A 22,573-nucleotide genomic window follows, 5' to 3' on the forward strand; every position below is an offset into this window, starting at 1 on the left:
AATGTAATTCATAGATGGTATCAATATTAATAGCGAGTGATACAATTTCAATTAACAAGTCGCTAATCGCGTTGAAAATTATAGTAAATCGCGTTTGTGATTCTTAAAGTATTTAAATGTGATAGGTATAATTAATAAATAACTTTAATGCGAATCGTATTCATATATAAATCTGAAACTTAAATTAAAGATGGAAGAAAGTAGTTTTAGGGCACTAGCAAACCAAACTATAAAAAATTATCACATCTTAATGGATAATAAAATATCGTAATGTTAATGGATAGCGATATATAGTGAACGAATTTAAATCTTTGTAAAAGAATTATTGTGTAAGAATATAGAATGCATCATTTAAGTGAATTGATGCTTGAAAGGCTTGGCTTACTCGAAATAATAGAATGGAAATAACTTGCTAATGTAACAAATCTCGCGTTTAATCGGGGATCGAGATCTCCAATCCCTTTAATCAGGATCGAGAACCCACACCACGACACTTGCAAGTATTCCATTCGCTTAAAAAGTCACCAGATATGGTGAAATACGCAAGAAGCAAAACTAACATTAAGATCTTAATTTTGGACAGCTCTCGGCTACCCCCTCTATTTTAGGTGGGTGGCAAAAATCCGAATCCGTCGGGAAAAAAGGTTTGTTTATTCTGAGAAAGTAAGTTTTTGTGTCTGATTTCATAGCTTAAAATATCGTTTGCACTAATTAATTAGCATATTTGAGGTCAGCCTCTCCAATCTCTAAGATTGAGTTCTAGAGCGTGAATATCTTGATCATTAGATCAAAAGTTATTCAGGGTGTCCATATTTTATTTTGCACACCGTACAATAAGGAAGATTATTTCTGAGAATCCCGATTTCATTATTCTCAATTCCTTATTTCCACCAATTCAGTAACTAAAATAAATGAACCTGCCGTCAAACATCCTCTGGTGAGGGGTTGGCTTCCTCTCTTTGAAATTACAGAATTTAGGATGAATAAAGATGAAAACACAGATCACCAGCGAACAGAGCTGTAATTTGTTTCGCGAGTTGCTTACACACTTCATAGAATCATAGACAATGATTTGTGATGATGTTGATCAAGATGCCCCTCCCCCAGTGTGTTCCACAAAGCCACGCCCTTCTGGTCGCTAAACTATAATAATTTTGTGAAGAGGGAAACAAAAACAAGTAGGCGGAAACGTTATTGAGCAGTTGCCCTCTGTTGGCGTAACTTCTAATTTGGCGAAAATAGATAAATAAGCCATAAGAAATATAGTAAATAGTAGTTTGTGTCGGGTTTTACGATGAATAAGATATAATTAAACATTTTATTTTATTTATTATTCAAATGATCAGTTAAAACATTTACAGAGGCATTTTAAAAACTAATATTTTATGATGTGAAACATTCGATTGTCGTGTTCATTTTAACTAAACCATTAAACTAAAATTTATGAGAGAAGTGGTATAGAATTAATTTGCAATCCTGGCGGATAACGATAAATTTGTTACTTATCCGGGGGCTTATCAGCCCTCAAAGATGGTATATATGCTGATTTTTAATTTATATTTTAATTTCATAATTACAGTTTTAATTTAAAACAACATAAATTGAGAAGTCTTTTTATTTGGATGTTGATGTTTTGTTATAATTTCGCAGTGGTTCACCATGTAATACTTTCAAATGAATTTTTTATAATCAATTCCAGTTTTCTTTTATATTCTTTAAATGTTAAATTATAAATAACTGTGTTCTGCATGCTGCATTGAATGCAGCATTTTAGTAAACTGATTGATGCTCTTTTTTAAGTAACTTTTAACTACCATACCAGAGTCAATTTATTGTTTCAAAATTTGCTTGATGAAAGATATCTTTTAAAAAAATGAAATCTGATCTTGCAAGTTGCTATGAAACAAACTAGTCTCCATTTCAAAAATTGTTTCCAAGCTCTCATTCACATTTCAAAAAATTTCAATTTAATTTATGTTTAGACTTTTTATTAAAATCTAACCCTTATAAATCTGAATACCATTACTAGTATAATTTATTTCAATAATTTATAAATTATTTAATTTTATGCTTACATTCATCATAAGATTACTGCTTCAAGTACATCCATTACTGCTTTAAGTACACACTCTTCAGTCCTGGGGACTGAAATCAACCTTAAGAAAAATTGATAGACTAATAAATTCTATCAATTAAATTAAATTTTTTTATCTTCATTAGAAATTAAAAAATTTTTGGTAATGAAAAAATAATATATCTTAATGAAAACATATGATATGATAATGATGTGAGGACTTTTATTTATCTTCTTTTTGTCAGCTTCACTAAATCTTATTCTTAAAGTCTTGACAAATGGGATTGATTGAACTTCATTTAACTTGTATAATTAAATTTGTGCTATTGCTAAATCTAAATCTGCTTGAGTTTACTTCCTCCACCCTAACCTATTGTCATGCTAGCCAAAGTTAAATCAAGATTATCTTTTAAAAAAAGAAGGAAATTATAGTGCTAGAACAAGTGAAAAATAGAGATATGAATGGTTTCAAGTTTGTTTAGTAATAGTTGCAAATAAATATACAAGGTTGACTGTTATTTTCGTTTTGTTTGCTAAAAAAACATAAAATAAAGAAAAAAATAATCTAATGATTGATTTAATATGTAGGCTATTATCAAAGAAAGGTAAATTTTGGTGTCAGTGAGCTATAAATTTCTAAAAGTTTGGTAAACAATGCTAGACAGTATTATTTGGTCAAAAAATAAGTTCAGCCTTGAAATTTTTTTAGAGTGGCACCCCTGAGTACATCCTCACCATCCTCTTAATTTTTAAATTTATTAGTTAAAACTTTTGAAATTTTGCGATTAATTTTTTCAGAATTATGTAGTTTTTTTTATGGACTTTAAACGCTTTATTATTAATTTTTTTATGCATAATTTATAATCTGAATGTTTTTTTTTCTTCAAAAAGGTTTTGAATATGTTAATCTTTTACAAAGTAGATGAGATTTTTATTTTGCGATTATTGGCTGATATTTTTTATTTCATTTTTTAATGCTTGATTTTTTAATAGTATTCTTCTCATTTTAGAATTTATCTGAGTCCCCGGATTTAGATTTCAAGTACAGTGATACTGATGAACATGGGAATGAAATAGCTGGTATTTTAGTTTTATAATTTATTTTCTACATCTCTGCATCTACTATCTATTTTTAATTCTAGTTTATATATATATATATATATATATATATAAGATAAAGATAAAGTCTAAATAAGATAAAGTCCTTTAGTAATTAACACTTTTAGTTTAAAAGTGTATTGATTTAATTTGCATTATTATTTATTTACATTTACTTCAATTGAAATTTATGGTAGTGGATACATATAGGTATAATGTTTCATAAGTCCATTAACTCATTGATGCATCTTATATCAATTAAGAAAATTTGCTTTTTGAGCATTTGTGTTTTGCAGGATTAACTCCTTTTTTTTACTTTTTTTATTTCAATTAAATAAATCAAATATGAAATTTTATTATTAGTTATCTATGCTCATTTAAATGTTTTAATGACAGCTTAGTTACATATTCTAAGCTGTTAATAAATTTCAAAATTAGTTTAATAAAATGCTTAGATTGCATTCTTTTTCTTTTCTTTTTTTGACCCATTTGAAATATTTGATCAATTTTAAAAAGATTGTTCAATTCTATTTCATTTTAGAACTATACAGCTATACCGAAGAACCAGAATTTTGCTTGCAGAAAAAAGCATTTGAAGACTTGATGTCTGATTTTGGTAAAACAAAACTACCTTACTCTAATTGAATGCTTTAATTTCATTTTGTATTTAAATTTTAATATTAAACATTGTATAGGGTTTAATATTATTTTTACAGTCAAATTTAGATAGAATGGTAATAAAAGAAAGAACATTGTTTCATTTAAGATATCTTTTACTATCATATTTTTATTTTTTTTTAGTTTATAATTTTTTTTAGTTATGATAAAAACTTTTTAATTTTTAACTAAAACATTAATTAATTAATTCTTTGAATAAGGAGTAAAAATTGTAAAACTTTTTCATTGTTAGTTGAATAAATCTTTTTTTTTCTTCACAGTATTCTGTAAGAATGGATAAAAAAAAAATTTTGTTCTCGAATTCAGCACACTCATAGCAGAGTTGAAGAAACATTAATTGTCAATTAGTAGGAAGATTCAAGGAGGGAATATTTTTATTTGACTGAGAACTTCAGATGAAATGCAGAAAATAGAAATAAGGCAACTTAATACTGTTCATGCAAAACACTCAGTTGACGAAACATAATATTATTTAATTTTATGTTTTTATTAAAATGTATAATTTTGTATTGATTTTAATTATTAGCTTAATATGATAGAAATTAATTTTTTTTTATAAATTAAGGAACAATTATGAATAATAAAGAAAGTTATCAAAACTAATCTCCATTAAATTTCCTTCCTTTGTCTCAAAAAGTAAAAAAAAATTGAGGACAAGTTTTTGTATTATCAATAAAGTTTATTGGAGTTAAGTTTAATTACAGTTTTATTTGTGTAAATTTTGTAGAACAGTTTGCACTAAGTTTTTATTTTTGTTGACTCAGGCTTACCAGTTCGATGGACAGATATGACTAATGATCAAATGGAAAAAGCAATATTGCATCTGCTTGATTATATAGAGATGTCACAGCGGACAACTCGTATGCAAGCAGCTAGAGCTGTTCTCTATTTGGTGCAGGGTGGTTTTGGTGAATGTCTTGTGATTGAAGGTCAATATTCAATGGCTAAAAAAAATGTAGTTCTGCTTTATAGATACGGTGTCTTCAACACATTCGTGCAACTACTCAATATGGAAATCGAGTATGTTTACTAACTTTTTCTAATTTTTCCAGACCTAGTATATTTTTGAATTCTGAAAAATTAAAAAGAAGGAAATTTTAGGATTAAAGTTCTATTTTTATTTGTTTTAGCTGAAAAAAACAGTGTTTTTCTTATTGTATATGGCGTATTCAATACAGTTTTGCAGCTGTACTTAATTAAGAAATATAACATGTCCTAACTTTTCTCTATAATTATGTCAGATCTTAATTATTAGTGAATTTTCTAAAGTACCATCTGTCAAGCAGAACCTCTTTTACTGGCAAAACCTCATTTGTGCATATAGTGTTACAGTTAGTATTTTTAAAAACTGATAATGTTAAGATATTTTTTTTTGAAAGTAATTTTAGAATAAAAGTTTTTTTTTAGTAATTTAAAAAAACGAAATTTTGATTAATTTCAGGATAGAATTTTTTGGTACCTTTTTTCACAGATAGGACAATATTTAGTCCTATGATATTGTATTTGTTATCCCTTGATCTTACTTTCTTATATTTGCTTGATTAATGCATTATTGCTAAATGGATCCATCTATTTTAAATATAATCTGAAATGGTAAAACAACTTAATAGAACTACGATTTGTGGATTATTTGTAAGATTCAACTATACTCCGATTCACCTCAAGTTGGCACTGGAGAAAGGTAGGTAGACCAGATTGCAGCCGTTGTCATGGAAACTGGGTTACTCTTTAAGTTAGTTGGAGGCATGAGGTAGCAAAAAATTAGAAAAATGGCCAATATTGGCGTGAAAGAAAACAAATCGCTGATTTTTTTTAATTAATTTTTTTCCAAGAATCTTACTAAAATTTTGTTCAAAATACAGAAAAGAACAAGATTTTCTTATTATGATTTTTAAAAAACAGATTTTTCTAATTATAATTTTTAAAAAACAGATTTTCTTATTAATATTTTTTTTTAACTGAACGAAACTAATTTTAAAGAAACAAAATTATATTTAAAAAGATAATTTTTTAAAATTAAATCTAAGAAAAAAATACAGAGATGCTCATAATTATTTCGCTTTAGATACTTATTTTTGTATGCAACCTTTTTTTATTTATAGATTTATCTAAATTTATCCCACATTGGTGTTCTGTGGGGGAAGGAAAAGTCAACATAGGCATATAAAATTAACAATTAATGCAAAAAATAACAATTAATAAATATAAAAAAACAAGCTAACAATAATTAACTAGCAAAAAAACCCCAAATGAATAGTTAACCAACTAATAAAAAACAAGCGATGTGAGTGAAAAAAAGCAAAATAAGAGCTGACTGAACAGTGCAAAAACATAGACAACATGCCTATTTCTTGTTCTCGAAAATTAGTTCATCGCCAAACTAGAACACCTCCTTCTTCTTTGTACATTTGCTTTTCTGAAAAGGTATTTATAAGTTAAATGCATTTAAACATGATAAAACTTCTAATACATGTTTCAAGATAAACTTCTCTTATTATATAGCATTAATTTATATTTGTATGCACATTTAAATTGTAATTAATTATAAAATAGCAAAGAACTGCTTTTTCAATGGTGTATTATTACATCTCCTACTTTTCCCTGTAGTGCCAATTTGAGGTGAAACGAACTATAGTAATACTGTATTTATGACTGTATTTTTTTATTTTACAAACTGATTAAAAGTAATGGAGCATGATGGGAATTTAAAAGCATAAGAAATAGAAAAGTAATTTAAGTTGTATATCCTATATTCTTAAAATTCTTATAAACTAAATGCTTTAGTTTATTAGCATGAAATGGCTTTAATTTTTTGCATTTCATTATTAATTTTTCTTTTTTTATTCTTATAGAAACAGCAGCGCTGCTACTTCTGCTTTAAGGAAACCGGCTGTTTCTTTAGGTGATAGTATTGATCTGCGTATAATTTTGAATGTTTTGTATACTTTTGTGGAGGTAATGCGAGTTTTGAATGACGAAGACTATTTGAAGATTAGAGAGACTTTTGTTGAAGAACTAGGTACAATGTTTAAGTTATAAAGTAATAATCATGCATTGCAAAATTGTATAAATATTTTGCAATGCATGATTTTTGATACATTATCTACAGTAATTTCGATACATTAATATATATTTTTGATACATTATCTGCATTATTTGGTTATGTGTTGTTATTATTAAATATAACTTACGTTACTAAAACATAGCTATTTTCCCTAAATATTTTGGCATATATGAAAATGAAGTATAATTAAGCATTAAGAGACTGTAAGATCACAATATTTGTTTTAAAGTTATTGATTATGATTATATAATTATATTATGTGTTTAAGCAATCTTAATTTTTTTAAATTTAATTATTACATTATAATGAATTATAAATAATATTTTTAAACCATGTTGTAAATATATTTAATTATTAGCATCACCTCTGAGTGGAGAACTTCTTGCTCATACACTTTTCCAAATGGTTACAAGGTTTTGTTCTGGGAATGCTCCACATTTTCCAATTAAGAAGATTTTACTGCTTTTATGGAAAACAATATTGGTATTACTTATTTTTTTAATAGTCGAATTAATAGTTTATAATTGCAAACATGTGTATTCATTTATTGTGTAACGTTAAATGTAATGCTATACAATCTATACATATATTGGAATTAAACAAAACTAAATAACAGTTGTAATAAAGTTAAAAACTTATACTTATTGTTCTGCTGACTATTTCCTGTTTGCTAGATAAATCATACATTTATAGTTTACCAAGCTTTAAATGTTAGTAGGTAAATTAATAAAAAAGAAAATGTAATTCACACTTTTTATCAATTAATATGGTCACTGTTGATTGTTTTTGAAGTACTTTGTATCAAAGTATTAAAATAATCAATCTTTTATTTATATAAAAACTTACAAAAACCAAATAATGAATATTTTATGATACATATTCATAAATATATAGGAAAAAAGTTTAAAATCAGCAAGGAAATCAGTTTAAACTTGAAAATGTTGTATAATTTTTAAAAAAATATTTTTGTAAAAAATGATTGTTTGCCCTGTTTTATAAAGAATGTTATTAAAAAAAGTATATTGAATATTTTAGGTGTCTTTAGGTGGGTATGAAGTTTTAATAGAGACTAAAAACACCAATCGTCAGAAAGCAAACCTGGATCCGGTACCTGATGATACCATTCAAGTGACTAGGACAATGAGAGCTGCTTCTCCACCAGCATCAGCAGCAGATCTGATAGAAGCTCAGCAGCAAAGAAAAAACACCAGACCATTCAAGAGAGTAAGTTTAGAGAATTTTTCTGGAAACTGATGGATGAGAGACATAGATTAACTGTTATTATCGAAAGTTAAAAAACACCCACCTTTTCAATACTTAGGTTAAGTTGAGGTTTCCTTGAAAGTTTATAAAAGGTAGTGAAATCTTTGTTAAAACATCTTGAAAAGGTTCTCCTACTAATGTCAATATCCTTTTCAATAGAGTATGTTAAATCTTTTTGAAGAAGTTTGTTAGACATCATACCACCATTCTTCAAATAACATATGTACTCATTTTTCACGGACAAACAGTGCTCTTATTGACAGTTTTTCTCTTCCAAAAATGTTAAATTTCCTGACAGCTTGATGAACAGATGTCTTGATCATATCTATTTTTTTACGCATTTTATATTCAGTTAAACTATCAGAATGCATGGCCATTATCTGTAAGTGCCACTAAGAGAATGCTGTCAAAGGCTAGGCTCATTACAATGTTAACCAATTGATACACAAACGTGAACAAGTGCAAACCGGTTTCAGCGGCGTAAAAACGATAAAGCTGTATAGTATCACCTGATAATTAAGATTTTAATTTGACCTTATAGTGTGTCTGATAATTTGATCAGAGACTGTATGTATGCTAATTAATATCATTAATTAATTATTATTAAATGAAAATTATTTATTATTAATTAATTAGCTTACATTTTATGAAATCATTTCAGGTTTAAAGGGGCAAACCAATCAGTGTATTTCGTTTTTCTTTGTTATCAAATGAACATTAAATATACCAAATTTTAAATTTAATTTTTGAACTTGTTAATAAAATTATTTAATGTAAGTTTTCAATATATATACTGAATATTTATATTCTAAGCTCATATGTATTTGTTTTTAGCAAAGTTTAATTAAACAGAGCAGCATGGATGACTCAATGGCCTATCAAGATTTGGATTCTGATAATAATTCAGATGACATTATGAGATACATTGAAGAACAGGAAGGGGTTGAAGATGAGTATAGACCACCCACTCCACGTCCATCAACACCTCTGCCCACTGCCCTCGGTGATCAAGAGGCTGAACTACAAAATAAAGGTCTTCCTTGGGTTCCAAAAGTGCGCCCAAAAGATATTGATGCTTTCCTGGATCACACCCGTATGAAATTTATCGGATATTCGCTAAATAATGATCAGACAAGTTTAGCAGGATTGCCACTGCCTATACATGAAGGTCTAAAAGTTCTAAAACAGGTAAAGTTCTGAAATAAATCTATCTAGTAAGAGGAAAACTATAGTTATTTAATACAAGAAATTTCAGTGTATTTCATTTGTAGTGTTTTTAAGTTTTGAATATTTTCATTTATGAGTTATAATTGTTCAAATGCTGTTTATAACAAAAGCTGATTTTTGATGTATGAAGATTTGAAACTGCCAACTGTTTTAGTTTATTTGAATAAAACAAAAATGGATGATAGTAATTCTTTTGCTTATTTTATGTCAAAAAATGCAAATAAAAATTTCTAAAATTTTATTTTATTTTTATACATTAAAGGAAAAACTAAAGGATTTTTTTTCATTGAAAATTTCTAAAATTGTATTAATGCTTTTTAAACTTCTTTTTTTTAATAATTATTCTATCTTTGAAATTTTTTTCTATTCTCTCCTTTGGAGATGAAGGGGATCATCCATTTTAATATATTATAAAATATTACACATTATCAAATCATAAACACTAACAGTTAGAGAAGTTTGTTTAGTACTTGTTATTGAATTTAACCAACATGTTCACCCAACCGACTGGCGGTTTAGCAAATGGGCAAAATTGGGAAGATGTTTCTTCCCTTTTACCCTATCGAATAGCATGGAAAAAGCTATGCTATATGGAGAAGACAGCAGGTTAAAATACAACTTTTTACGTGCAGAACTGTCAGTGGGTTAAAGGATTTGGATTATTATTAATTACATTTTGAGTTTGATATAGTTTTGCTGTGTGCACAATTAACTATTTTCTTTATTTTTAATAGCATGTGTATATTTCATTATCTGATGTCCAAATTAAACAAGAAGAAGAAAATGCTAAATTGCCATTATCTAGGGTAATTGATAATTATTTCTTTTTTGTGTGTAAATTGTTGTTAATTATATTTTGTAATATATCATATTCAATACAGAATTTTTTCTGGTTTGTTTGTGATGTATTAAATAGTATTGAGAGTTTAAAATATAGCTTTTACAGATTAAAGTACTGTACTTAAAAATTTCATTCTATACTTCATATATAAGTCTACGCAATGTTAAGCTTCTCAACTTAAAAGATACACTTTTAATCATACTTACATCTCTCATAGTGTTCTACTTTTTACTGCTGTAATTATTTCTTAAAAATATAAAATTTTTGGTTTGTAATGTTCTTAAAAAGTTATGTTTTCTGGAGGAAATGGAATAAATTAGATAACTTTTTCTAGGTATTTTTTTAAAAAAAACTTGTTTCATGTTTAAAATGTATTTGTCATTTTTGATCTTAACGTCTTAGGTATTTAAATGATTATTTCATAAAAAATTATAATATTTACAAATTCTTAAAACATTTGTTAAGTTGGATAATAGGTAACACTGATTTCACTAAATTATAGATTAAATAGTTCATAATTAAGACAGTTTTTTTCTTTTTTACTAGATTGTTGTTATTATTTATATTAGTGACTTTTAATGTAAGAATCAAGCAAGCATTTTTTTTTTTAGCAAAATGAAAGAGTACGATCAATTAGTTTTATACAGAGAACATTCAGAAACTTTTGAAACATTGATTCTGTTCAAATTTTATCATAAGTGTTTGATGCCAAACTGAAACATAAAAAAAGGAAAAAAATCTTATTCATGACATTAAATGCTGCTACAGTGAAACTTATTGATAGTTTACTGTAAATTTTGGAAATAAGCAATACACCTTTTTTGTTTAATAAATTTGAAGTTTCTGTCTTTATTTTAAGATAAATATGTTTACAAATTAATAAGTTGAATTCTTTATATTTTATAATGATTTTTTTTATGTTAAATTAAAATATACCAACTAACTTAAATTTGGAGTTTTTAGATAAAATTGTGCTGAAGTAAAGACAATTGACATGTATTAAAAACTTGCACAATTGATTATGCGTTTTTTTGTTGTTATTATTTACTATAACAGATTTTTTTTAAATTTTTGTTTAATAGGAAAAATTGTTTATAAATTAAAAAAAAAATTGCTTTATTTCTTCTACTTTATTTTATTATTTTTCTTACTGCTCTTTTTGTCAATATGTTAAATTCGTTTTTATTTTTCATTTGTAACCTTTGTTTTCTTCAGAATCCATAGTTATTTCTACCTAACAAGTGGTATTTTGATTCTATATGAGTGCCGTAATAATCACACAGCTTTTAATTAATACATGGTAAAATAATTAGCTAAAAAATTTACACTTATTGTCTGTGTTTATTTTGTCATGCTACTTGCTATGAAAAGGAATTAATTCATTAAAATTAGTTTGCATTGCTTTTCAAGCCACCAAAGCACCTTGTAATTCTGACTTGTAAAAAGTCATTTACTGTGTATTTCAGTGATATGTGTATGTGTTTTTTTTTCTGCACAAAAAATACTCTAAGAATCAACTAAAACATATTCATGATACACCTTTTTAAAACATAAAGTTTTTGTTTAAAAATATTTTTTTTTATTTGCCATCTTTTTCATGCGTTTTTAAAATAATTTGGTCACGGGTACATTTTAATCAACATATATAAACTTTAAATTAAAAAAAATATTACTTGTTTTAACTATGAATTTGTCTTACTTGTTCTCTATTAATTTTTAATTATGTTTTCTGTTATTTGTGGTAATAATTGTAGTTCTTATTCTGTTTTAGAAAGACATAATCATTCCAGAAACCAGAGTAGAAGTTTTATACCGTTCTATCCTACCAAGCTTACCCCAATTCATGGTAAAAATTTTATTGATTTGTTGTTTACCAGTTTAAATGTTTTTAACAAATTATAAAACTATTTTATATGTGTACAATATTTGTTTAAATACTTGTAAATGTAATGTTAAAAAGAGTATTTCTAAAGGGTACATTTTATTAAGAAAAAGATAATTATCCATATCTCCTTGCTAATTCATTCAAGGTGGATTTCTTAATATTGTGCCCAAGTTCTTGCAGCTATAAAGAGTCATCAATAGAACACATATGGTCAGTAAGATGGAGGAGTAAGGAGTTAACATGTTAAATTATAAATACTTTAACAGGTGGCATTTTGTTTTAAAACTGTCATCTGTATATATGTGTAGAGATATAGTGAGGATTTCTTTAAATTATGCAAATTTAGGTTTTTTTGTATTTATAAAGTGTTTGTATAAAACATAAATAAACTATTAATAATTTAATCTATTCAGCGTTGTGCTCACTTTTGGAAGATGATTCCTTGTCAAAAGAAGTGCCTTTGGTCAAGTTTATGCGTAGCAAGAATCATCAGTCATTGTGTTTTTGTACTAGATTACTGTTACTGTACTAGATACTCTGTTTATAATCATGTTTCAGTTAAAAATAATAATAAACTCTTCATAAAGACAAAAAAAGATATCTCTTTCCTAGATAAAGCTATTGTGATTAACTCTTTATATAATTTTTTATTTGAACTAGTCTTTTTGTTTCTTTTGCTTTATAATGTGATTAATAATGTTTCAAAATTTAAGATGATTATTAAGAAATAATAATTAAATATAATTTAGGACTTAAAATGAATAGATTTTAAATGAAGGAATATTTTCTTTAGTAATAGGCATATAGTTTTTTTTTTCTTGAATCATTGTGAATTTTATCAAAAAAGTCTTAAATAATAATCATTACAAACTAGTTTTGTTTCTGCAAGGAATCTTATGTAAAATTTATGGTAAGAAAAATTTATGATGATTAAGATTTAATTGAAAATGATCATTTTCTTATATGTTTTATTTTATTTTTAGATAGCTCTGTTAAAAATACTGCTTGCAGCTGCTCCTACTTCAAAAGCCAAAACGGAATCTATCAATATAATGGCTGATGTTTTGCCGGAAGAAATGCCGTAAGTTTTTTTTTTGTTTTAATTTTTTTAAAATAAAATACAGTGTGATTGAATTGTCTGCTTTTTTTATTCTGAACTTGAGTCTTTAAAGTTTTGAATTAAATTAGTTATTAGAAATTTACTTAACTCAAGTTTGTAATTTTGATCACCAAAATGGGTAATTGCGCATCAAAAAATGAAATAGCTATGCTCAAAATATTGCTCAACAATGAAAATGTATTGTTTTTTGGAATATTGCTCAATTTTAATATTGTTGAACAATCGGCTCCCACTGCTTTCCTTATTTTAGCTACAATTTATAGCACAATTAATGTGAAATCAAAATCTTGTGGATATTTGGAGACATTCTTTATGTCTTTCAGTAGTGCTTAATGTTTTTAGGGTGTTATATGAATTTTAAAGTTTTTATTTGACATTTTAAAAATGTATACATGTTGTATGAGTTATTTTTTATGTAAACAATACACACTTATAATGTAAAAAATACATTAATATAATTATGTATAATTATGTTGCCTGTGCCTTTCATTTGTATAAATTTTGAACTATTTTTGAAATAAACTTCTTATATGTTCTTAACAAAATCTTCTACTTGATATGAGAAGATTTTGTATTCATTTCTAGTTAATATCTAAAGTCTAGATTTCTCTTCACATATTAAGTGTTGATTTTTTTGTTACTATTTTTTAAAAACTGTAAATATATTGTAAACACGTTTATGTATTTTCTAGAATGACAGTCATCCAGTCACTAAAGTTAGGAATTGATGTGAATAGACATAAAGAAATCATTGTAAAAGCAATATCAGCCATCATTCTCTTGCTTTTGAAACATCTAAAAATAAATCATGTTTATCAGTTTGAATACATGAGCCAACAACTTATGTTTGCCAACTGCATCCCTCTTGTCTTAAAGTTTTTCAACCAAAATATCATGTCTTATGTTGGAGCAAAAAATACGTAAGTTTTCCCAATGCTGTCTTATAATTTTAGTTTACTTTTTATAATCTCTAGTCTCTTTTTTTATAATATTTTTTATATAAAATATATTTAGTTTTATATAGATTTTTATTACCTAAAAAATCCGAAATAATAGAAATTTTCTGAAATAAATATTAAAAATATTATATAATCAAATATTTTGAAGTCAGGGGTTAAACATATAGGTACATGTAGGAAAAGAGCGTAAAAATGTCATAATGTTTTCATACAAATGTACGTTAAACGATAAAATTTTTTTTAAAAAAAAGTTATAATGCAAAGCACTTGTAATTTTAAATGTATTGAAAAAAATTTTGAATTTATTAAAGTTATTCTTTAACACGAATATTCTGTAGACATATTTTAGTTTTGTGTTATTTAAAAGTTTATAGAATTTTTTTTTCTTTCATTCATTTTTTTAAAAGTTTTTTAAAAGGAAATGTGATATTCATTTATCAATTCTATAAACTTGTTTTACATGGTGTGAAATTTATACAATGAAGATACTGAGTTTGGCACAAAATTTTTGTGTAAATTTTGCCTAGTATCAAATGTCAAAACAGTTAAAGGGTTAAAATAAGGGGTTCCTGTATAAAAAGTACACAAGAGTGATAGGATTAGAAACATATTAGTGAAGGTATCACTGTTGTTCAGGATTATAACGAAAGGTAAGGATATAGACAATACACTTCTGTGGAACTGGTTAACTAGTTCATATGAAAGCATTTAATAAGAAATGAAAGTGGATGTGTTCAAAATAGAACTCCACGAAAAAGTATGATTATTAGTTCCAGAAGGTGATGCACCAAACTTTTACTTATTTCAAAGAAAGTGTTGCACAGATATCACAAGTATATATATATATATATATATATATATATATATATATATATATATATATATATATATATGTATACTTTTCAATGACATCTAATCATTTCATCAAAAGCGGGAGTGAATTCATGTTACATCATGGCATATGCTTGGCCTGAGTCTCGGCAGATCTGATATTTATGCAAACACTTCACAAAAACTTTAACACCATTTTTTCACAGTTCGTATTGTGCTAACTTTATGTCATTAAAAATTGTATTATTGGACATAGTTCTGTTTTGGATGCTTTACATTCACTTTAAATGCTCTCTTGCAGTGCCATTCTCTTACGTTACTTTGTAACTCTGGAGGGTGTGGCTGCTATCACTACTAAAATTCTAACACTATCAGGCATTTGAAATTCTAATTTGATCACTCTCGTATTCATTAAAAGTCAGCCTGAAGTGATGTCAGCATGTGTATCCATCTTTATTGGCTGTTGAAATGCTGCATTTGTTTATGTTAGCTACTGTCCTTTCCATTCTATTCAGAGTAAGCCTAGCCTCTAAAATATGAATTCTCTTAAATGACACATTCTATGTTTTTCCCCAAAGAAAGATATGGTTTATTTTTTACTTAACACAAAGACAGGCACAAAGCCATGTAGAACATAAGCTAACTAATTATACAACTAATTTATCAGATGCACAAAACAAAAATAATCACAGTTACGATAAAATACACAAAAAATGACAAATCTCGATTGAATAAAATACATAAACAAGAAAGAATTATATTTTAATAAATTCGATGTGCAATATGGCATTGTATTTAATTAACTTCACTTTAATTTATATTCAAATTTATGTGGAGAAACTTACCTCCAATCTATGTCATATGATGAATATTAACACTTCATCTCATTTATAAACAACCAGCTGATGCTAAAGTAATAGGTCAGGTGTCTGTGTATCAGTGATCTACTTGAATTACAAGTACCCAATTGGATATTCCGTATTATAAATTAAAGTAATTGGTTAATTTGATAAAATGTTTTGCAAATGATAACTTTTTAGAATGATTGTTAAAATAAAAATGATTTATTTCATGAAAAATTTTATAAAACTTCAAGATTTTTTTCCATCTAAACTGTTTTGGATTACATGTTTATTTACATGTCATTTACATGACAAGGTAAAATACATGTGACATTTGTATAGTTTATTTTAATATTTATAAGCATATATATTTTCTTGCAGCATAACAGTTATTGATTTTCCAGCCTGTGTGATTGGTGAACAACCAGAATTAAGTGAAGAAACTTTAGTATGTTTTTAAGTGTTTGATATTTTAGTAATTGTGTAATATTTGTTAACTTTATTTAAACTATTATTGTTTTTTTCCTTAGGAAATGGGAGACCAATTACCATATTGTTGGCGAAATTTATTCTCCTGTATAAATTTATTACGCCTTTTAAATAAACTCACTAAGTGGAAACATTCTCGCATAATGGTAAGTAGAGAATTAAATATATTTGTAGATACTGTTTAATATTTTTCCTAAATATATCTGTGTTATAAAAAAAACTGCTTCTTATTGGTTGACATTTAATTCTTCAGTACTTGAATGCCTTTTTAATACATTTTTATATTAATGCATTTTTAATAATATATGTAAAGAAATACATTAATATCTTTTAGTTTTGTTTCTTACCTAAAATGTAATGAGATGCATGGTAGTTAATTTTACATTGTTAAAAACAATTTAGCTTAATTTAAATACTAAAGTTAATTTAAAAAGTTTATTTTTCACTCAAATAAGTTAATGTTTTACCTTAAATTTTTTACAAGTAAAGCATTTTTAAGTTTTAAATAGGCATACGTATACTTGAATACTTTTCGTATATATTTACAGACTTACTTTTGTACATGTTTACCTTTGTCATGTACATGTTTATATTGTTTAATTTTTTCTTATTTTCTTTTACTTTCTTACCTTTCCTAAATGTTTATGCATTTCATTTGATATAGTCAAATTGATTACATTGCAAGTGTTTTCTGATATTACATCTTTTTTAACGTGATAATTTTTTTTTTTTTGTCAAATGAATTTATTTTTTGAAAACAAGTATATTTCTTATCTATTTTTGTTTAATTAAGACATTTACCAGTAAAAATCTTGAAGTTATACATGCATATTTTTTTTTACAGGATTGTATGTATTTTTGAAAGATTGTTTTCAAAACATATACTTCCTGAAAGTTATTGTAAGATTTATATGATGTAATTAAATTGATTACCTTTGTATCATTTTCTACTGAAACTGTTGTACATAACTGAGTTACTAAATAATCTATCAGAATAATTTTAAATTACATCTTTTCTAATTTGAAATGTATACATAAAATTTATTGCCACTCTCTATTTTTTCTGTTATTTTTTGCTTTACCATACATTTTTAATTTTTTAATAATCTTTCTTGTTATACAGTGAAATCAATCCCCAGGAAAGACTACCTCTGTGTAGCAACCACTTTTGGGAAGCAAAGAATTTTTTCCATAGACTTTGTGTTGAAGAAAATCCTTAGGAGGGACAATTAAAACCTCTCCTAGTGATTGGGAAAAGTTTTGCACCAAATGTGGAAAAGATCAAATAAGGAAAAGGAAAAAATTACCAAAACAAAAAATATTAACAAAAAAACATATAAGTAGATTCAAATGTATTCAAAATATTGTGAGTGACTCTTTTTTTAGAGAGCTCTTTTTAACCATCTCTGAAAGAGATTGACAACCTCATGTTGAGTATAAGAGAATTAAGTAGAGTGCACTAAAACCGATACTATCAATGAATTTTTTTTTAAAGTTAAATTTAAAAAAAGAGACTAAACATTTCAAGTAAACAAACTTCTTCTCACTTTTTCTAGCTAATTTTTTTGATATAAAATTGAATGCAAACTTAAACAAAAAACATATTTGTTTATTTATTTAAAATAGTTCTATCATACATAATTGGCATATTTATTTTTACTCATAATTAGGGGTCATTTTTTTTTACGCTAAGTTTTATTCATCGGTTTTGAACCGGCTTTCATGATGCCAACACAAATGGCACTTCTGCACTAAAATTAAAATCGTTTGCGAAATCATGTACCTTCGATAGCATTTTGAAATCAATAGAGGTAACCCCTAAGAACGACCAACGCCCATTAATGACCATTTTACTGTGGAACAGAGAGTAGTCGCTCCGGAGAGGTTTCTCTGTAAAATACAATCTTTGTATCATCCATAGTCCTTTGTATCATCATTAAAGACCTTAGATAGAAAATGTGCAATTTATATCTACAATTTTTATCAGCTATGTAAAGTTTCAAAAATTAAAAAAAAAAGTTTTTTAATTCTATTAAGTACCTTTGTGTCTAATACAATGCAATTAATTTATAAGCTTGTAAAAGAAATAGTTATTTTTAAAATGACTATTATTTAGAAAAGAAGCCAACTTTTTCTGCTTCTTATAATAGGTACAAATTTTTGAGGGAAAGAATAGTACTGATTTGTGAAACTTTGATCTATTAAAATGTGCTGCAAATTTTCGCACACTAAATTTCTGAAGGCACTTAAAAACAAAGGAAATTCTTTTTCTGTAATGATAACAGAGTAGTGAGCCCAATTTTTTTCTTCAAAAATACATAATATAGTTTTCGTTTATAATTATTATAATATTCTTTTTTGCACATCTATTTATTTTTCTCCCTTTTAACAGATGCTTGTTGTTTTTAAATCTGCTCCCATCCTCAAACGAGCTCTGAAAGTGAAGCACGCTATGATGCAGCTCTATGTTTTAAAGCTACTGAAAATGCAGACAAAATATCTAGGAAGACAATGGCGAAAGAGCAATATGAAAACTATTTCTGCAATTTATCAAAAAGTTCGCCACAGATTAAATGATGATTGGGCTTATGGAAATGGTAATTAAATTATTAAATGTCTTTAGAAAATACATAGTACTTAAATTCACTTTAAATTTCCAAAATAGTTATGATGTTAATTTTTTTTTATATATTCCTAAATATATGTTGAACTAAAAATGTTAATAGCATTAATTTGGTTTTCCTACTTGCTTCCACTGTCTTGAGTTATTTACTAAAAATTAGATTAACTAGAGTATGTTTAATGCATTGCTTAAAAAGAAAGAAAAGCTACTTTTCCATTTTGCCGACGCAAGTAATTTCGGCTATTTTATCTCTTTATTTATTTATTTACTTTTTTTTAAAAAAAGAAATCACTTAAAAAATCACAAGCAAACAAATAAAAAAAAGACAAAAAAAAAAACAATTGAATTTACTTAACTTGAATGCGACTTAATCCCCTGCGAAATGAAAAAGTTCCAAAAAAAAACTTAAGTTCATATGTGGTGATAAAATATCACTATGAAAAAGTATATTGCTTGAAACTTAGTTTTTTTCCTTGCTAAAAAGAAGAATAACGTAACTCTTATGGAATGTTTGAAGAATTAAATTTTAAGAAAAAAAAACCTTTCAAAATGCTATATTTTTTTATTGCTTATGTATATAAGATAAACCTTTAAGATTTGGATATGTCTTTGAAGTGAGGGGAAATAATGAACTACTAAAGTAATAAATTATTTCATTATTTCGTTGAAGTAATTTATTTATATTCATATTAACCAATTTTAGATCAAATAAAAATATACAAGGTGATAAGAAATAATGAGGACGCACATAATGCATTATAATTTTCATGCTTATTGAAATATCCCAACTAAAGTTTTAAATAAACATGAAAACATAAACATGTAAAATGGTTAACATACTTAAGTTTCCAAAGTGATCATATCCAGTTTTAATGCAGAGATATAAACATGCACCACTTGTCAGTCAGTGTTGCAGAACAATATCCCATTGAATTTTTTTTCCGAGAAACTTTTTTGGTCAAAAAAGAATATCTTAAAATGAGTTTGAGTTAAAAGTATTTTGTTTTAAATTTTGTCCTACTCATTTCTTGTGATCCTGTATTCATAATTTAAAGGATTTGAATGTGAGTATCAGAGGTATAACATAACATATTTCCATCCAAGAAAAATATGTTTGTCCAGTATGACCGTAACTTAATATAATTGTAAAGAGTTGATAAATGGTATAATGTTAAATATGTGTGCCTGTCATATCATTTAAAAGCTTTAATTAAACTAATCTTTTATTTATTATAATATTTTAATATGTTAACAATATATAAATTAATAATGCTTTTTTCTTTTATTTAAATTAAAATTCAAAGTTCTTTTGTAAATTAAATTAAAACACAGTGTTGTTTTTTAAAAATTTATAAGATGATCCCAAGAAACCATTAATAACTAACTCATGAATAATAATAAACCTCTGTAAATCATTGATAGTTCAAGGGTTTTTCCTCCTTTTTATTAGTTATTACTTTTTGGATGGGTATTTTGTATAAAAATATTTTAACTATGTAGTTTAAGTGTAAGCTATTGATTATCTCCAACAAATCCAAAATAAATAAATAAAACAAAAACACTAGGATATATTCTAGACTCAGTAATATTTATGCCTGTCTTTTGTATCCTTTCCTATATTTATGCTTTATTTTGTATCTTTTCCTATATACATGCCTGTATTTTGCATCTTTTCCTGTATGTTGCATCTTTTTCTATATTTATGCCTGTATTTTGTATCCTTTCCTATATTTATGCCTGCATTTTGTATCTTTTTATATCTTCTCCAAAAAAACACTAGTTTTAAAAGGTTAAGTATTTTTATAACACATTTCTTTTTGTCTATATTAAACAATTTTATAAGTCTACAGTGTAAAATCCAATCCTTGTTTGGGAAATGTTAATAGTCATCAATATATATTTTATGTACTTCTTTCAACAGATCTTGATGCAAGACCATGGGACTTCCAAGCTGAAGAATTTGCTCTTCAAGCGAGCATCAATCGTTTTCATAACAGACGTTACGATCGATCTGGATCTTTAATAGCTCTCGATCCTGATTACCAACCAGTGGACAACAACGTTTTAAGTGTGTTAGGTAGGGAGATCGAACTCACTGATGAATTTAAATACCACTACGAGAGCTGGCTGAAAAGGGAAGTTTTTCAGCTTTCCACTGACTGGGATCAACTTTTAACTGTTCAGTATATGTGATGTTTTAGCTATAAATTATTATATTAGGTTTTGCTGCTACTGTACCTTTGAATAAAGTATTATTTACTGCTACTGATAGTTTACATTAAAGCCTTTTTTTTATACAAAATATCATTTGATGAGACAGGCTGTAAACTGATATATTTTCATTTGTAACTTTTTACCATCTCATCTCACATGATCGCTTTGCTAAGGATACTCAAACTATAGTTTGGTAACCTTCCTTATCATTTGGATGCTTTGTATTTTATGAACTGAAAAAGAATTAAAAATTTTTTTAAAAAATAATGCCAGTGAATTGCCTTTATTCTTAGGTATAGTACCCGCAAATAAAAGTCTTGTTTTAAATTATTAATTGTTTGTTTTTCAATAAATGTTTTTGCACCTCTTATGTCTGCTTTATTTTTCTACAAAAATCTGATTGTTTATTTCATTTTTGTTAGAAGTTCCTTATGAAGAAACACTCTTCCATCAAACTTTTATAACATCAGGAAGTAGTTTTTTAACTGATTTTCTTTTTGTTACAGGATTTTTTCCTGTATTTAATAATTAACAGTAGTAATGCTGTAGTCCATTATGCTTTTACTACTATAAGAAAGTTAAGACTCTTGAGGGCAAAATAATGATGCCAATATTTTTATTGTTTAAACAAGTAGACAAAACAGAGCCGTGGTGGCCCAGGGGGTAGAGTGCTAGCCTCCCAATAAGGTGACCTGGGTTTGAATCCCAGTGATGGTTGGTTAATATGAATTCCACACCCAGCTGGTACCAACCACAGTGTTGATGTAAAATATCCTTAGTGATAGACGGACCATGGGTTAGATTCCTCTTGCTGTCAGGCTAACCATGGGAGGTTTTCCCCTCCATGTTAAACAAATGTGGGTTAGTTCCATGAAAAAGTCCTCCACAGAAGCAAATTTCTCCCAGTACTTTATCTGGGAGTTTTGTCTTTTAGATTGAGTAGAAAATTACAAGGCTGCTGAGTTGAACATTGGTAGTCGTAAACTCAAACTTGGGTCAGCTGTTCAACAACGGTGATGAAATATGTTTGATATCTAATATGTCTCAATATGTTTAAAATATTAATTAAATAATCCCCAGAAGCTGAAGCGGTAAGATATTAAACTTAACTCATTAGCTTCAAAAATGTATTTAAAGAAATATTTGATATTTATATAATTTTGAAGCGAAAAAAGTTTGTAATCAGATAATGCTTCAAATACATTTAAATTCATAAAACTATAAATTGTTAAATAATAGTTCTTCTATTTCTATAGTAACTATTATTTTTTAAATTGTGTGTGGTTATTTAAGTGTAGTGGTTCTTAAATGATTTAAATCACATCATTAACCCTTTTACAAAACAAGTATCAATTCGTATTAAAA

The 22,573-nt window shown here is 26.5% G+C and overlaps 1 protein-coding gene across 1 annotated transcript; it reads left to right on the forward strand.

Annotated features, from left to right (window-relative positions):
• Positions 1–1,176: 1,176 nt before the first annotated feature.
• Strip (striatin interacting protein) lies at positions 1,177–21,578 on the forward strand. Its single transcript, XM_016060532.4, has 16 exons — positions 1,177–1,533; positions 3,085–3,154; positions 3,714–3,788; positions 4,615–4,870; positions 6,703–6,869; positions 7,273–7,397; positions 7,950–8,138; positions 9,012–9,365; positions 10,139–10,210; positions 12,017–12,091; positions 13,114–13,211; positions 13,943–14,170; positions 16,264–16,330; positions 16,413–16,517; positions 18,764–18,968; positions 20,916–21,578. Exons 1-16 carry the CDS (start codon positions 1,531–1,533, stop codon positions 21,185–21,187), a joined length of 2,361 nt encoding a protein of 786 aa, XP_015916018.2. The 5' UTR covers positions 1,177–1,530; the 3' UTR covers positions 21,188–21,578.
• Positions 21,579–22,573: the final 995 nt, after the last annotated feature.

The sequence above is a fragment of the Parasteatoda tepidariorum genome, chromosome 6 (genome assembly GCF_982258835.1).
Source record: "Parasteatoda tepidariorum strain Cologne lab strain chromosome 6, Ptep-v5.0, whole genome shotgun sequence".
NCBI classification, from domain to species: domain Eukaryota; kingdom Metazoa; phylum Arthropoda; class Arachnida; order Araneae; family Theridiidae; genus Parasteatoda; species Parasteatoda tepidariorum.

What these genes read in the sequence shown, in the direction of transcription:
- Strip (XM_016060532.4), top strand. An exon ending in GTCTAAAAGTTCTAAAACAG is followed by an intron (nt 9,366 to 10,138) that starts GTAAAGTTCTGA and finishes TATTTTTAATAG; the next exon opens with CATGTGTATATTTCATTATC. An exon ending in TATGTTGGAGCAAAAAATAC is followed by an intron (nt 14,171 to 16,263) that starts GTAAGTTTTCCC and finishes ATTTTCTTGCAG; the next exon opens with CATAACAGTTATTGATTTTC.